Source organism: Trichomycterus rosablanca, chromosome 15 (assembly GCF_030014385.1).
Source record: "Trichomycterus rosablanca isolate fTriRos1 chromosome 15, fTriRos1.hap1, whole genome shotgun sequence".
Taxonomy (NCBI): domain Eukaryota; kingdom Metazoa; phylum Chordata; class Actinopteri; order Siluriformes; family Trichomycteridae; genus Trichomycterus; species Trichomycterus rosablanca.
In genome coordinates, this window is record NC_086002.1 from 5,817,125 (window position 1) to 5,834,544 (window position 17,420).

Consider the following 17,420-nt stretch of genomic DNA (forward strand, 5'->3'; position numbering starts at 1 on the left):
GTCCCGCCCATCTGAACAACAGGCCAATCGTTGTTCATGTGGCCGCTCAGCCTTAGATGGCAGCCAGAGCTAAGATTCGATACGATGTATTCGAGATCCCAGCTCTGGTTCCAGCATGTGTTTTTACCTCTGCGCCACCTGAGCGGCCTTCTGTTTCACTTTTAAACTTGTGTTACATCTCTGGGTTTTGAGAAATTGTAAGAATCATTTGTGTTATTTTCAGTGTATAAGTGTAAAAAACAACCCCATTATTTTACATATGCCAAAAATCTATGCAAGTCCACGGGACCATGGAACGCATTAACAGGTTTCCCATACATCCTTATGGGAAAAAATACCTTGAAACTCAACACCAGTCCCAGAACCAACTGACGTTAAGCTACAAGGTACCACTGTAGTTAAAATAAATGTTTGCAATTTTATTTTGAATTCTGTCAAAATAAAACAGTTTTGAAAATGGTAAAGGCTTTTCTTATGATAGTTACAAAAACTTGTTTAGTCTAAGAATTACCAACCCTTGATTACATTATGCTTTAAAAAATTACAAAAATGTTTAGATCCCCCTGATGTAGGTTAAATGATCAGCTCAGAAATTAGATAATTATCCTAATAAAACATTAAACCAAATAATCTTTGGTTTAATGTTTTGGATTAAGCCAGAGGTGCTTTTTCACATGGAGAGGAAAAACACACCAATCCTGCATATGTTACGCTGCCCTTAGGTTTGTTTTTGATAGAGTCGAGACTGTAGCTTGCAAAAAATATTCATAGACTGACTTGGCAAGGAACTGGCTCCCAGTGGGTCACTCCCACAGTGCCATGTGTCCAGCCCTGAGTCAGAGGAAGTGTGTTGGTCCGTAGCAGAGAATGTTCTGTCACGTTCTACAGTTAGTAAGGAAACGTTGCATATCTTTTTTAAGGAATGTTACTAAATATTTTAACAGTTTATTTAGGGGTGTGTTTAGATTTTGGAGACTAATTCCATTTGGATAAATAAACGTTATCATTTCTATAAGGCTAATGCTTCTTAGCAGTACTTATGCTTGTGGTAAAATATTAATGTCCCTGTGTGGATGCCTTTAAATGTCTAAAGTGATATGAATATTTAATAATTTTGTAATTAATAATTTATATTAAATATTAAAGATACCTGACCTGATTTAGCTTATACCAACCCAGTCTTGCGAGGACTCTTCTAAACATCTAAACGTCGTCTGCGGAAAATCCGTGTAAATGTTTGTGATCACCTGGTCTGAGATTGACTGCAGTCATGTGCACAGATTTTTAAAACCTGGTCCCGCACTGGAAGACTGTAGTCCACAACACATGCAAAACAGTCTTTGATGTTCCAGGTTTTCTTCATCTGAAGAGTAATTTCTCTTCTTTTCAAATTGTAATGTGACTGCTTGACCTTGAGATGAAAGGTTAAAGAGTTTGTTTGTTTGTTTATTGGGATTTTAACATCATGTTTTACACCTTGGTTACATTCATGACAGGAACAGTAGTTACTCATTACACAAGGTTATATCGAACACAGCCATGGACAATTTTGTATCTCCAATTCACCTCACTTGTCTTTGGACTGTGGGAGGAAACCCCCGCAGACACGGGGAGAACATGCAAACTCCACACAGAAAAGACCCGGACCACCCCACCTGGGGATCGAACCCAGGACCTTCTTGCAGTGAGGCGACAGTAGATAGATAGATAGATAGATAGATAGATAGATAGATAGATAGATAGATAGATAGATAGATAGATAGATAGATAGATACTTTATTGATCCCGCAGGAAATTAAAGCAAGAAGTGTTAAAAAAGCAGTGCTACCCACCGAGCGACCGTGCCACCCAGGTTAAAGAGTAAATGCTATATTGTACATGGTTGGTTGAAGTCAAGCCGGTTCGACCAGCTTAATTAGCTTACAAATTCAGAATGGTTAATTTTAGTAACCAGGAGGGTGATACTGGTGTTGGGTTACTAGTGTGTGTTACAAAATATGTTGTTTTACTCACATTACTTATGTTTTGTGTTGTGAATGATCTAAATTCAATGATTATAACAATATGCAATTTTAAAACACTTTATACACCTACAAAAACACTGCTTTATTAACTCTAGAGATTATATGAGATTATATTCATGGTAATGGTGTTTTTATTATCCTATTTATGATTAAGATTTAAAAGTCGTTTATGTCTTTTTAATGTATTCTGATGACTGCCTGATGGTCAAGGATTACTCTAGTAATACTACCTTTTTAAAAGCACTAATGAGGTAATTCACTGATGAGCCAAAGCATAAGTTCTGATGCCTACATGCAGGAGTCATCATGGGCATTTTGACTGGCATGCAAGAAGCTTTCAGTGCACTGCATGTGCATTATGACATGTACAGTATTAAAATGAATTGCATTTGGAGCCTCAGTAGCTCTTCTGTTGGTCAGTACCAGTCACCATACCCTTCAGGTCCACTGGCGTCAGTGAGTCTTGGCTGGTTAGCAACCTGTCGGAGGTTCATGCCTGGTTTCAGAGAATTAATTTGGGACGTATAGTGTTATTTATTCTCACCAATGCACAATCGGAAGCATTTAAACTGTTGCGTGTGTTTGGTAGGTCATGAGGACTTAGGGAAAAGCCACACAAACCAAGGCGAGATTTGACCTTAGCTCGACAGGGCCCATATTGCTGTGTCTTCCACTCTCTTGCACAACAAAGAAAACAATTCAGCACTTATTTTATAAGGTATTATTTAATATTTTGTAGAACCCTCTTTGGCAGCAATTATAGCCAAAGCTTTTGATATTATCTGCAAGCCTTTGATAAGTGTCTACGAGCTTTGCACATCTGGATTTTGGCATTTGCCATCTTCAGGTCAGAGTTTTATTGGAGTTTAAATTGGGCTTTGTCTGGACCACTCTTAATCACTCACCACTCTGTTAATGTAAGTTCCTAATGGCATAAAAAGCTCTCTAGATCTTTCTAACTGTGGGTGCAGTGTATGTATGTAGAAGATGTGCTGCCCACTGCAGTCCGCTATTAATCTGCATATAAATTGAGCACCTCAGTACCATCCTACCATCCTACACGCCTAAATTCTTCTGAGAAGTTTTCTTCTGAGAAAGTCATCATATTCAAGCTGAAATTGACTTGACTTCTTCTTTATTGCCGTACTTCACACACACAGAGGCTGAACTTTTTAGAATAAAGCCCCTGGTTTCCTCTCTTGGTGGAGATGATGATGTTCTGTGCCATTTTTATAAGACTTTTTAAGCATCAATGCAGTTCTTTATAAGAAGATATTTTTATTTATGAGTCAGCTAGGTTTAAAGGAGGGGTGTGTATGAGATATAAAGTCTATTCTTTTTATCCTTCTTGAAGCTGATTAAAGACTCAAAAAAGTCCTAAATCAACTTATACCCTAAGAACTAAATCAACAAACCCTAAAATACTTTAGAAAGTTTTCACTTATATATTATTGAGTTCTTACTTCTATTATCCAGAAGGATGATTCTTTAGAAAAAATGGGTTTATAGGAGATCCATTTCTGAACACTCATGATTTTTCTATTAGCTCATGTGTAATTCAGTGAGTTAGAAGGAAATGTGTCTTTCTTTTTCCTCCTTCAGTTTCCAATGACAGTAAAATTGACCAATCATATCTTTCTTTTAAATGGACAGGCCTTGTTATCGCTAACTTTATGACAAATTCCGCCCACTGTGGGACATTGGAGCAGTGTACTGCACATGCTTGTGTGATGATGTGATTATTTGTAAGGAGGTTTTGCATTTAGCTTAATTAATGATTCTCTTCGTGCTGATTGTTGTATTTCTTTTTTCATGCATTTTCTGCCCATTTTCACTCAATTTGTCTTCCGCTGCTGAGAGATACCAGATTGCATCCAAGGAGAGCACGTCACTGTACACGCCTCTTCCGACACGTGTACAGCCCTCCTCTTCTCGCCCCTGCATTCTGCACAGGCGTCTCTTCCGCCAATCAGGGTCCTTACACAACGTATGAAGACCCACCCACCCACACATAGTTTGGCCCCCACCCTGTAGATACGGTGAACAATTAGTATCTGCTGCAGGCACTGCCAATTATGCCCGTCAGACGGCACCCAGCCGACCGGTGGCAACGCCGAGTTTCGAACCGTGATTGTTGCATTTCTAAGGCTAAAATATTGTGGAGTGACCACTCAGACAAATCAACATTGAATTTACAGTGAGTGTAGAAACAAGGAGGTGGTTTTAATGTTATGGCTGATTGATGCATAATAAAATACACATCCACAACAATGGACAAATATAGACAGTTCCAGCACCAAGTACACGGCACTGAACATGCAACCAGATGTGGCAAAAAGTATTAATTCCATTTCACTTAAAAGAAATCTAGTGTGCATTTTTCTGTTGGTAGTTTGACCTAAGCTTTTTTTTAGCACTGTTCCAGCTGTCTCCAAGTTTTGAGTCAGAGTTTTGACTGTGCCACCTTCCATCTGCAAGTTTCCCCAAATAGAACATCACTGAGCCTCCACCATGCTTCACATCAGACACGATGCTTTTCCTTTGAAAGCAGCAGTGCTTTGTAAATCTAGGGGTGTTTTCACAACTATTTTTTGTAAATGAACCAAACTCAGTTTTGTTATAGGGAACTTGGTTCAGATGAGCTCAGTGTGCTTTGTGTTCGCATTGTAATTGAACTTTAAAGAGGACTGAGTTCTTGTTCTGGTCCTTTTCAGCACTGATGAGATCTCAGACATCTTTGTGTTCACATCACAACTAATTAAGAACTCAGACCTCGGTTATTTAACAGTAAATTATGGGCAGTGTGATCCAGTAGGACACGTTTCATGTTGTACAATTTAAGCTTGGTCTGATATTCTCATGTGTATCTTTGTGCTTTTATCTCATTTTCTTCACTTTTATGCAGCACTGCTGTTCTACTGTATTTTTTCTTTCATTTTCTTTTCGTTGCACAGTTTGAGGTGTAACATGGTCCTCTTTCCAGATGATCTCTTTCTGAGACCACACAATTTCACTTACAGTTATTTTTCTCAGGTTGTTTTTAATTCTTGTTTAAGTAATGTAGGTGGTAACAGCAGACCTCAAGGTTCTATTCATGAAGCAAAACGTAAAGCTTTGTTTTCATAATGCACAAATCAAACGGAACAGAAAACAATCTTCTAATGAACTGAACTGAGGCTTTTTAGGAGATTTTTAGGTCTCGGTTTGTTTCTGGGGTCGTTTAGAGGGGTCCAAAATCATCTAACAGATTCACACATGCAAAAGAAACCATGATTCAGCTGTCCTAATCCATTGTAGATGCTAAAACGGTTTGAGTGTAAACACCTTTAAGTTATACCTACAACATTGTTGATTTTTGTAGTTATACATTTACTGCCAAGCCTATTTGTTGCTCTGTACACTTAAAAATCCCAGCAACAATGTTGCATCTGATACACTTATACTTAAACAACACACACTACCATGTTATTACCTTGTTTGTGTCATTACAGTGCTGAGAATAGCTCACCACTCAAATAATATCTGGTCAATGTACACAGTCGAGTCACATTATTATGACCACTTCATACTTTTGATGGTGCCAGTGTGTAGCTCATGAAGGAAGTCACATTTCGTGAGCTGGCTTGGTGGGTATATACGTAAGGTGTGCGATAGGCTGTCAACACTCGTCAAAGTGTGGGTGACAAACAATGCATACGGCTGCGACACGTGTCGAAGGGGGCGTGGGTTAGCTTCATTCTCCTCGATCAGAGCGGGGATCGGCATTGGTGGAGAGGAAGCATGATGCAATTGGACTTGCTAAAAGGGAGAAAAAGGGGAGAAAATGCATAAACAAAGTACAGTATATACAGTATATATACAGGGGTTGGACAAAATAACTGAAACACCTGGTTTTAGACCACAATAATTTATTAGTATGGTGTAGGGCCTCCTTTTGCGGCCAATACAGCGTCAATTCGTCTTGGAAATGACATATACAAGTCCTGCACAGTGGTCAGAGGGATTTTAAGCGATTCTTCTTGCAGGATAGTGGCCAGGTCACTACGTGATGCTGGTGGAGGAAAACGTTTCCTGACTCGCTTCTCCAAAACACCCCAAAGTGGCTCAATAATATTTAGATCTGGTGACTGTGCAGGCCATGGGAGATGTTCAACTTCACTTTCATGTTCATCAAACCAATCTTTCACCAGTCTTGCTGTGTGTATTGGTGCATTGTCATCCTGATACACGGCACCGCCATTGGATGCACATGGTCCTCCAGAATGGTTCGGTAGTCCTTGGCAGTGACGCGCCCATCTAGCACAAGTATTGGGCCAAGGGAATGCCATGATATGGCAGCCCAAACCATCACTGATCCATCCCCATGCTTCACTCTGGGCATGGAACAGTCTGGGTGGTACGCTTCTTTGGGGCTTCTCCACACCGTAACTCTCCCGGATGTGGGGAAAACAGTAAAGGTGGACTCATCAGAGAACAATACATGTTTCACATTGTCCACAGCCCAAGATTTGCGCTCCTTGCACCATTGAAACCGACGTTTGGCATTGGCACGAGTGACCAAAGGTTTGGCTATAGCAGCCCGGCCGTGTATATCGACCCTGTGGAGCTCCCGACGGACAGTTCTGGTGGAAACAGGAGAGTTGAGGTGCACATTTAATTCTGCCGTGATTTGGGCAGCCGTGGTTTTATGTTTTTTGGATACAATCCGGGTTAGCACCCGAACATCCCTTTCAGACAGCTTCCTCTTGCGTCCACAGTTAATCCTGTTGGATGTGGTTTGTCCTTCTTGGTGGTATGCTGACATTACCCTGGATACCGTGGCTCTTGATACATCACAAAGACTTGCTGTCTTGGTCACAGATGCGCCAGCAAGACGTGCACCAACAATTTGTCCTCTTTTGAACTCTGGTATGTCACCCATAATGTTGTGTGCATTGCAATATTTTGAGCAAAACTGTGCTCTTACCCTGCTAATTGAACCTTCACACTCTGCTCTTACTGGTGCAATGTGCAATTAATGAAGATTGGCCACCAGACTGGTCCAATTTAGCCATGAAACCTCCCACACTAAAATGACAGGTGTTTCAGTTATTTTGTCCAACCCCTGTATATATATATATATATATATATATATATATATATATAAAAGAAATGTTCGTCATTGGTTGGTACTACCTTGGCCCCCTAATTCCCCAGACTTTAACCAAATCGAGCATCTGTGGGACCACCTTGATTGTCGTGTTTGCTCTATGGATCCTCCCCCACGCCCCCTCCAGCAGCTGTGGGATGCACTGCAGTCAGCATGGCTCCAGATACCTGTGACAACCTACTAGGACTTTACTGAGTCACTCCCAGCCTGTCTAGCTGCTGTCCGTGCTGCACATGGCGTTTATTCTGGATATTAGCTGGTGCTCATAATAATGTGACTCGACTGTGTAAAATACCACATTGGCAATTCCTTTATTTTCATTTATTTGTATTTAAAGCTTTATCTGATTGGAGGTGGTGGTGCTTTTTGTCTCTCCAAGGCACATATTCAGGACACTCTGGACAGGGTGTCGATCACTAGTAGGTAACATGCCCACACATTTATATACTAAATTTAGGGTGCTATTTAGAGTATTGAATGCAAAATTTTTCATGAACATGGGCCTGAGGCAGACCAGCATGTTAGTTATTATTCGCAGGCATTTTTGCAGGATTTTATCACATTATTCAGGAACCACATTTATATTGCATATTGTATATGGTGTTGTATTTTATATGTATAAGATTATTCTTTGTAAACCACTTTTCACACCCCCGCTAACAACATCAGTTAGACTGACTGTATGACTATACAGATTTAATAATGTTTATTTGTAATCCTCCTCATTCCTGCAGGCCTCTCAAAGTTTATCAGTGAAAAGCTGCAGATTTACCTTCACTAAGCCTTTGTCGCTTAGTTACCATTCCATCACTTTTGACCACTTATCACATGTCTCTTACTTCCTCCCACAACTCTCCACAGGTATCTCCGTCAGCATTTCCACCTTCAGTCTGGTTGCCATAGCGATCGAGAGGTACAGCGCCATCTGCAATCCGCTGAAGTCCCGTGCATGGCAGACACGCTCCCATGCCTACAAAGTCATCACCGCTACCTGGGTTGTGTCGGTTAGCATCATGGTACCGTACCCTGTGTTCAGCACGCTGGTGCCCTTCAAAAAACCGGGCAACACGACCGCTCACATGTGCCGCCCGGACTGGCCCATGAGTCAAGTGGAACAGATCTGGTGAGTTCAGTTTGTTTAATTTTATAAATCGTTAACCCACAAACGCTGAGATTCTCAGCTGTGCTACTGAACTGGCACAACTGGCTGTGCCTGAAGGAGGATTGTCAACAGGGTTTGTCATTGCTGTTGCAAATGTGACCTTTGCTGGTTGGTCAGGGTGTCAATGACCTGTCAGACTCCATCTCTGGAAGATGAAAAAGTGAAATAGGTGTTACCATTTTCATATCTTTTTTATCTGTTTGTTTGTAATGTAATACTCTGATCAGCCATTACAACCACCTCCTTGTTTCTACACTTACTGTCCATTTTATAGCTCCACTTACCATATAGAAGCACTTTGTAGTTCTACAATTACTGACTATAGTCCATCTGTTTCTCTGCATGCTTTGTTAGCCCCCTTTCATGCTGTTCTTCAATGGTCAGGACTCTCCCAGGACCACCACAGAGCAGGTATTATTTAGGTGGTGGATCATTCTCAGCACTGCAGTGACACTGACATGGTGGTGGTGTGTTAGTGTGTGTTGTGCTGGTATGAGTGGACCAGATGCAGCAGCTCTGCCAGAGTTTTTAAACACCTCACTGTTACTGCTGGACTGAGAATAGTCCACCAATCAAAAATATCCAGCCAACAGCACCCCATGGGCAGCGTCCTGTGACCACTGATGAAGGTCTAGAAGATGACCAACTCAAACAGCAGCAATAGATGAGCGATCGTCTCTGACTTTACATCTACAAGGTGGACCAACTAGGTAGGAGTGTCTAATAGAGTGGACAGTGAGTGGACACAGTATTTAAAAACTCCAGCAGCGCTGCTGTGTCTGGTCCACTCATACCAGCACAACACACACTAACACACCACCACCATGTCAGTGTCACTGCAGTGCTGAGAATCATCCACCACCTAAATAATATCTGCTCTGTGGTGGCCCTGTGGGAAGAACAGAGAGAAAACAGTCTAAAAAAAAGTATGTAGAGAAACAGATGGACTACAGTCAGTAATTGTAGAACTACAAAGTGCTTCTATATAGTAAGTGGAGCTGATAAAATGGACAGTGAGTGTAGAAACAAGGAGGTGGTTTTAATGTTATGGCTGATCGTTTTGATTTTAATTTATCTTTTAATTTATTCATTTTTCCCTTTTCTTCTCCCAGTTTAATAATTTCAAATGACCTTTTACACCTCTTGATAGTCATACTGCTGTCTTTAATAATGACGGCTGTTAAACAGCTAACATCACTGCACTTTTGAAATAAAATACATTATGCTACATGAAGATTTTAAAGAAATAGTCAGGATTTAATTAGAAAGCCTAAGAAGTCTTTTTTAAGGTTATATTAATAACTGTCATTTTGATTTATTTCTATCCAGAGGGTCGGGCAGTAAGAAAGGACGTGTATTAAAATGACAAAAGTACAGGAGACTGTTGAAAAATGACTGTTTTAGGGTGAGATGTAAGATGATCATTTTTGTTTTATTTTATGAACTATTGACTCAATGTCAATCTAAATACACTGATCAACCATAACATTAAAACCACCTCCTGGTTTCTACACTCACTGTCCATTTTATCAGCTCCACTTACCATATAGAAGCACTTTGTAGTTCTACAATTACAGACTGTAGTACATCTGTTTCTGTACATACTTTGCTAGCCCCCTTTCAGCTGTTCTTCAATGGTCAGGACCACCACAGAGCAGGTATTATTTGGGTGGTGGATCATTCTCAGCACTGCAGTGACACTGACATGGTGGTGGTGTGTTAGTATGTGTTGTCCTGGTATGAGTGGATAAGATGCAGCAGTGCTGCTGGAATTTTTAAACACCTCACTGTCACTGCTGGACTGAGAATAGTCCACCAACCAAAAATATATCCAGCCAATAGCGCCCTGTGGGCAGCGTCCTGTGACCACTGACCAACTCAAACAGCAGGAATAGATGAGTGATCGTCTCTGACTTTACATCTACAAGGTGGACCAACTAGGTAGGAGTGTCTAGTAAAGTAAACAGTGAGTGGACACTGTAATTAAAAACTCCAGCAGCGCTGCTGTGTCTGATCCACTCATACCAGCACAACACACACTAACACACCACCACCATGTCAGTGTCACTGCAGTGCTAAGAATGATCCACCACCTAAATAATACCTGCTCTGTGGTGGTCCTGTGGGAGTCCTGACCATTGAAGAACAGGGTGAAAGCAGGCTACAAAAAGTATGCAGAGAAACAGATGGACTACAGCCAGTAATTGTAGAACTACAAAGTAAGATATCAGTAGAGATACCAGATTGCATCCAAGGAGAGCATGTCGCTGTACATGCCTCTTCCGACACGTGTACAGCCCTCCTCTTCTCGCCCTGCATTCTGCACAGGCGTCTCTTCCGCCAATCTGGGTCCTTACACAGCGTATGAAGACCCACCCACACATAGTCCGGCCCCCACCCTGCAGATACGGTGGCCAAATAGTATATGCTGCAGGCACTGCCAATTATGCCTGCCAGATAGCACCCAGCCAACTGGTGGTAACACCGAGTTTCGAACCGAGGAGTTTAGAATCTCGGTGCTGGTGTGCAAGCGGAAAATCCCGCTGCGCCACCTGGGCGCCTGCCTTCAGTTTTTAGTCTTTTCACAGGCAGTTAAATAAAAACACAGAAGTAATATTTAATGCTTTATGTAACATTGCTGATTTGTTTTAATATATTTAACAATGCGAATCAATTTCAAGAAAAGTTGGAACATTTTGTAAAATGCAGTAAATCAAAAATATATTAATTATTCATTGTCTTGAACCCTTAATTAACTAACAAGATTTTGTAAATATCTTTGACATTTACATTTAAAGAATTTGGTAAACACCAAGGCGATGAACAACTAATACTGGATACAATCCAAGCAACTGAGCTCAACAGTATAGCAGCTTAGATGTTGCAGGGCGTAAACCTTCACCATTCTGATCCATAGTCTAGTACTTTAGCCAGTGACGCACCACTGCCCGGTAAAATCCATTCTTCCCAACCTTTTTAGCCATAATAGCACAGAGAAAGCAAAAGCATCAAAGGTCTGGTGAGCTTGTAATGCTAAATCACGTTTCTTTGATGGACTGACGTTATTCCTATCAAACAGTTGTGACGCAGGACTGATTTGTATTTTTATATCAGTAATATATAGAGAGACAGATGTTTTGATATAGTATGTAAGACAATAAACACCCACATTAAACCTGGAACTGGCCATCTCTGCCCATTGTATATTAAAACCACCACCATTAAATAATAAAAAAAATGCTTCTGATCACATTGAACAGGACTAAAATAAAACAAAAGAAGCTTCCAGAATCATCTCCCAATGCTTAGTCATTTCCTGAGGCTTTTTTTGAGATTTGCTTTGATAGCTTGCTCACTCTTGATGAATTTAAATGGAACATGCGCACCAGGATGACAAGTGTCTTTGAGATCAAATAAATGCACAAAGGCATCAGCAAGATGAAAGATGGGACCAGCCGAGATAACATTAATGCAAAACTCCTCCGCTGTCATTTAAATATCATAATGTAATAAAGTAACACCGACTCAGTTTGAGCGTTTAACATGCAGACCGCCGCGCTACATACATTACGCTGATGATTTCTGTGTGGACTTGGTGTCTTGAGTATTATGCAGATAGGACACGTTTTCAGAACATATGGCCAGGTGACATATTTAAGGAAAACTAAATGTAGGTAGGCATTGAACAACCTGGCATTGAATTTAAAAAGAAACTCCATTGTAGAGATGGAACACCAATCGTCCATGTGTTTCACTTGAGTTAAGATTTACTGACTGTGAAGACTGTAATATTTACTATTAAATGTCCCATTAACTATTTAGATCCATTAACTAAAGTGTTGAACATTACAGTACATTTTTCACTTAATTTGTATCAATCAAGCTTGATCTTTAAGTGATAAAGCAATTAAATTTTACAGTAAGTCTATATTAATTATTTACAGGTAAAACTGTTACCTAAATTTAAAGTAACGGTTCTTTAAATGTAACTGTTACTGTTAAAACTCTTTTTGAAAGCCGTTCAGGTGGCGCAGCGGTAAAAATCTCGAATAAACCGTATTGAATCTCAGCTCTGCCTGCCAGCTAAGGCTGAGCGGCCACATGACCAACGATTGGCCTGTTGTTCAGATATGGGCGGGACTAAGCCGGATGGGGTCTCTCTCTATCATGACTGGTGCAATTACGACCTCTGCTGGCTGATTGATGGTGCCTGCACAGAGATGAGAAAAGAGTGCTCTCAGGGTGTGTCTCTCCGTACACAACGCTGAGCTGCACTGCACTCGCCAAAGTGTAGGTGATAAAATGCATACGGCATGCTGCCCACGTGTCGGAGGGGGCGTGGGTTAGCTTCGTTCTCCTCAATCAGAGCAAAGATCAGCATTGGTGGAAGTATGACGCAATGGGGCAATTGGACGCTCTAAAAAGGGAGAAAAAGGGGGGGAATGCATAAATAACATTAAAAAATGTACGTGTTTTTTTCATCCATCTTTGATCTCAAGAACATCTTTATATACATCTTTATGTACATGTAAAGGCTCCACTGTCCATGGTACCACTGTTCTGTGTCGAATATATCCTGATTAATTTTTTTGCCATGTTCATCATGACTGCCTCAAGTTTTTTTTGGCAATACAGGTCTAAATATTTGTCATGCTAATAAAGCACCATTTAATTGAATTGACTTTCTAATGAATAAAGTTGATTTTCAGACTCAGTGCAGACCACTTTTTTTATAAAATCAGTAGGTTTTTTTAACATCATGGTAGTTTTGTGATTTGTGGAAATTATAGCCATACAGTGTCTTCATTAGGCTCATCAAACTTTCCATCTACAAGCGATTGCCTTCTCTGAGGAACCTATTTCTCACACATGTGAACCCAAAGCCACTTTTATTCAACCTGAGCTTAATGTTCAAAGAAAGCAGATCAATTTTCTCAGGGTCAAGAGGAGGATTGATGACATTTTTCTTCACCGAAATCAGTGATGTTTTGATGATACACTTTTTTTGCCCTTGCTGTTTCATTCACAGAGGAAATAAAATAACTTTGTGTGACCAGGTTGCATTCTGAGTTAAGGTGCCACATTTTAGGTCACCACATATATTTCATTTAAAGTCATCTGAAGAACAGCGTGCTTCAGATATTGGACCCATATTGCTTCTGCTTTGTGTACATGCTCATTTTACCAGACTCATCTTCACTCAGTGTCTTATTTTTGGAGGCTTTAGCTTTTGGAGTTTCTGACTGTCAGGTATTGGCCTCAGAGCAAATGCTAAATTGATGAAGGCTGAACTCAGTTATATTAAAGAAATACAAATGTATATTTACAATTTACATTTGTAAATATAAATTAGGATAATTAACAATATGTTTAGATTTTAGTTTTATATCATTTAAAAATAGGAAGAATAAGTAGAAGAATCTCTCCGAATCTTAGGAATATGGCATGAACCGGCCAGCCATTTACCTAGGGAGTCTGTCTTGTCGTCATTTGTGATCACTAAACACAGTTGGAGTGATGGGCTCTTGTCTGATTACATAGCTTTAACAATTCAGTTTCACTGTAATGTCTAGATCTTTTCACCTTATTTACTCTAGTGAAAACACTCAGATATGTGCTGTAAAATCTTTACTCAGGGGTAAAAAGATCTGAACAGCCATCAGATTGGTAATCCAAAGCTTCACCCACTCAGTTACTAATATATTTTATTTTCAACCCAGTTAAAAGAAAAACCAAATACCACCCGGGTGCTTGGATGGAGCAGCAGTCGAATATTCCCACCCCAATGAAGATCCAGACACAATCATGTCTGAGATAGAAAAGACAGGGTGGGCATTCTCCTTAAGGCTAGTGGTTACATACTGGACTAGTGGCATTTGCCACTGTTGGGTCCCTGGGCAAGGCTTTTATACACAATTGCTTGCATGTATTGCATTTAGTCATAATTGTATGTCGCTTTGGAAGAGTTGACTAAATGCCACAAAATAGTAGCTTTACCTTAAAAAGTAAGTATACTTTTTAATAGTAAAACAAAACTACTCATTTTGCTGTGGAACTTCATATAAACAACTTTTTTTACTTGCTTCTTTATTATTATTATTTGTAATTATTATTTTTTGTTATTATTTTTTTATTGGAGTGGGTAGGGCACAGAGGCTGTGTAGAATCTTTCAGCACCTTTGCAAATCTTTGTTTTTGTTTTTATTTATTTTATCAAGTTTAATGTTTAATGATTTGAAATAGGTGGCACGTTGGCACAGTGGCTTGATAGCACTGTCACCTCATAGCAAGAAGGTCCTTGCTTCGATCCCCAGATGGAGTGGTCCGGGTCCTTTCTGTGTGGAGTTTGCATGTTCTCCCCGAGTCTGTGTGGGTTTTCCTTTGTGAGCTCCGGTTTCCTCCCACAGTCCAAAGACGTGCAGATGAGGTGAATTGGAGATACAAAATTGTCCATGACTGTGTTTGACATTAAAGACTTAAACTTATGAATCTTGTTATCGTGTTATGATTAACTACCTGTCCAGTCATGAATATAACAAAAGTGTAAAACATCAGTTTAAAATCCTAATAAATATTGAAATATATGATCTGTAATCAGGTAACATTACAAACATTCTCACTATGTCATGGCTCGGTGGGTAGCACTGTCGCCTCACAGCAAGAAGGTCCTGTGTTCAGTTCCCAGGTGGAGCGGTCCAGGTCCTTTCTGTGTGCATGTTCTCACCAGTGAAGTGTATTGGAGACACTAAATTGTCCATGTCTGTGTTTGATATTAAAAACTTGAACTGATGAATCTTGTGTAACAAACGACTACCTGTCCTGTCATAATTATAACCAAAGTTTGTAAAACATGACGTTGAAATCCTAATAAATAAATAAATAAAATGTCGAACAAAATCCTGTCTGAAAAACACTTTTAAGAGTCATGTATTGGCATGGCTAGTTTATTGCAGTGTTGCATTGACTTGTTTTGCAATGCTTCCTTTTGTTCTAAAGCTCAAATTGCATTAGTTTATCTGTGCAAATCAGTTTTGGAGGCGGAGGGTTACAGTAATTCGATATCTTTTTAAAATCCTTAATAATCAGCAAGCGCTTACATCAACTTGACACACGTCATGTTCTGAATCCAGTAATTGCTTCAGTGAGACTCATCCGCTCCGGAATAATAATTCTTCTTCTTCTTCTTCTTTTTCAGTCTGTATTGATTAAACCCTTTTCATTTGGTTCATTAATCACTCCTCAGTCAGTCTTTCTGTTCGGATTTCAGGTACGTCCTGCTGCTGTTTATACTGTTCTTCATTCCCGGCGTGGTAATGACTATTGCCTATGGTCTTATCACCAGAGAGCTGTACAGAGGAATTGAGTTCAAACTGGAGCAGAAAAAAGACAGTCGAGGTAAGATTCAGAACGAATGTTCTCTATGAGGAACCTCGCACATCAATACCAGTAATCCCAAAGGCCCAACTCGTTGTTTTTATCGACTAAAAGTGCTTCTTACTGTATCATCAACAGACTTGTTTCTAAGAAAAATGTCTGACTGTCAGTGCCATAAAGAGAAATTCTCATCCCTCAGCCCTTCAGGGTTTCACCTAATCATTATTTCAGTAATTGACTCAGCTGGTAATTGTATTTTCAATTAACTGATAAATCTATAAGCAGATTGTGTTGCCGGTAATAGGTTAATATTTCATCTTGTCCTTAATGTATATATTATACATGAACACACTGTATGGATGTGCATTTTCAAATTCCAACACTTGAACACTGAATACAAAACAACTGGATTTGGATAGTCCGCTTTACTGCAACAGCTCTTACTTTAGGGAGGCGTTACATTATTACATTTCAGAAAATGACCGCAGGGATTTACTTCCATTTCATAGGACATTAACATAATACGTTGTGAAAGACATTTCCATGTTTCTGATTTCTTTTGGTATTGCATATTTGCCACACTAAAGGCTTTAAGATCATTAAATAATTTTGATTCAAAGTGAAGTTTGTTTAATGAACAACCCCCAATTCATCCTCACATCTGCAATCCACAAGTCTTTTCATGAGAATTCAGAACATGACAGCAGGGATTCACCTCCATAAAGCCACAAGAGCTTTAATGAAGCAGAGCACTTAAGTTTAGCAGTAAGTTCTGTCTCACAGATGGTTTTCAGTTTATCCCAGATTGTTTATTTGTGGTTAAGATTAGGGCTCTGTGCAGGACAGGCAAGCTGGCATCTACCAAACCCAGATGTATCTGCAGGGCTCTAGACTAACTTTTTGCACTGGTTGCACTGGTGCGCCTAACTTTTTTTCTTAAGTGCACCAGCACAAAAGTTAGGTGCACCCAAATTTTCAACCACATCAATTCATTTAATTGAATTTTTATTGGAATTGGAGATACAAAAATGTCCATGACTGTTTGAAATAAACTTGTGTGAAATGATGAACCTTGTGTAATGAATAACTATTGTTCTTGTGATGAATGTAGCCAAAGTGTAAAAAACATGACGTTAAAATCTTAACAAACAAACAAACAAACAAACAAGAAGGGGGGGGGGGGCGCCAATACCTGTCTGGGGGAGCGCGAGTGCCTGTCCAGGGGGCGTGGCATTATGAGATTTTTTTTTTTTACTTTTAAAACTAAAGCAATTAATTTTTCATCCACAGGAGACATATTTGATTAGTCTTGCTGACCACGCACAAACGCACGTTTAATGTTATCCAGATTAAAAATACGGCTAACTGTGAAGATAAATCGGTGACTAAACAATGAGTGCTGTTGTAGTACGTGTGTGTGTCTTTAGAGAGGTGTCGGAGATGCTCTGTTCACAGTGTCGCTATAAGTGAGTCATGAGTCGATTCATAAGATGAGAATCGTAAGTTTCTTTTCACAGTTATCTTTTTTACTGTTATAATGAATGTTGCGGTTTTAAATAAACACCAGTTACTGGAACATTGTGTGTGACTCGCTTACCGTATAAAGCTGAGGCTTAATTACACTGAGTATTACCACAGAGAGGTAACCGACTCAGACTCGTTCTGCCTGTGGAGCTTAATGTTTAGTCAGTCAGAGCAGATGATCCTGAAC

General features: G+C 39.8%; 1 protein-coding gene across 1 annotated transcript in view; it reads left to right on the forward strand.

The window, feature by feature from the left end:
- The window catches only part of cckbra (cholecystokinin B receptor a), a 43,806-nt gene that overhangs the window by 20,438 nt on the left and 5,948 nt on the right, over positions 1-17,420 (forward strand). The window contains exons 3-4 of the mRNA XM_063010482.1: positions 8,035-8,296; positions 15,603-15,730. Of these exons, the coding sequence (XP_062866552.1) occupies positions 8,035-8,296; positions 15,603-15,730 (390 nt within the window). The remainder of the gene's footprint in view (positions 1-8,034; positions 8,297-15,602; positions 15,731-17,420) is intronic.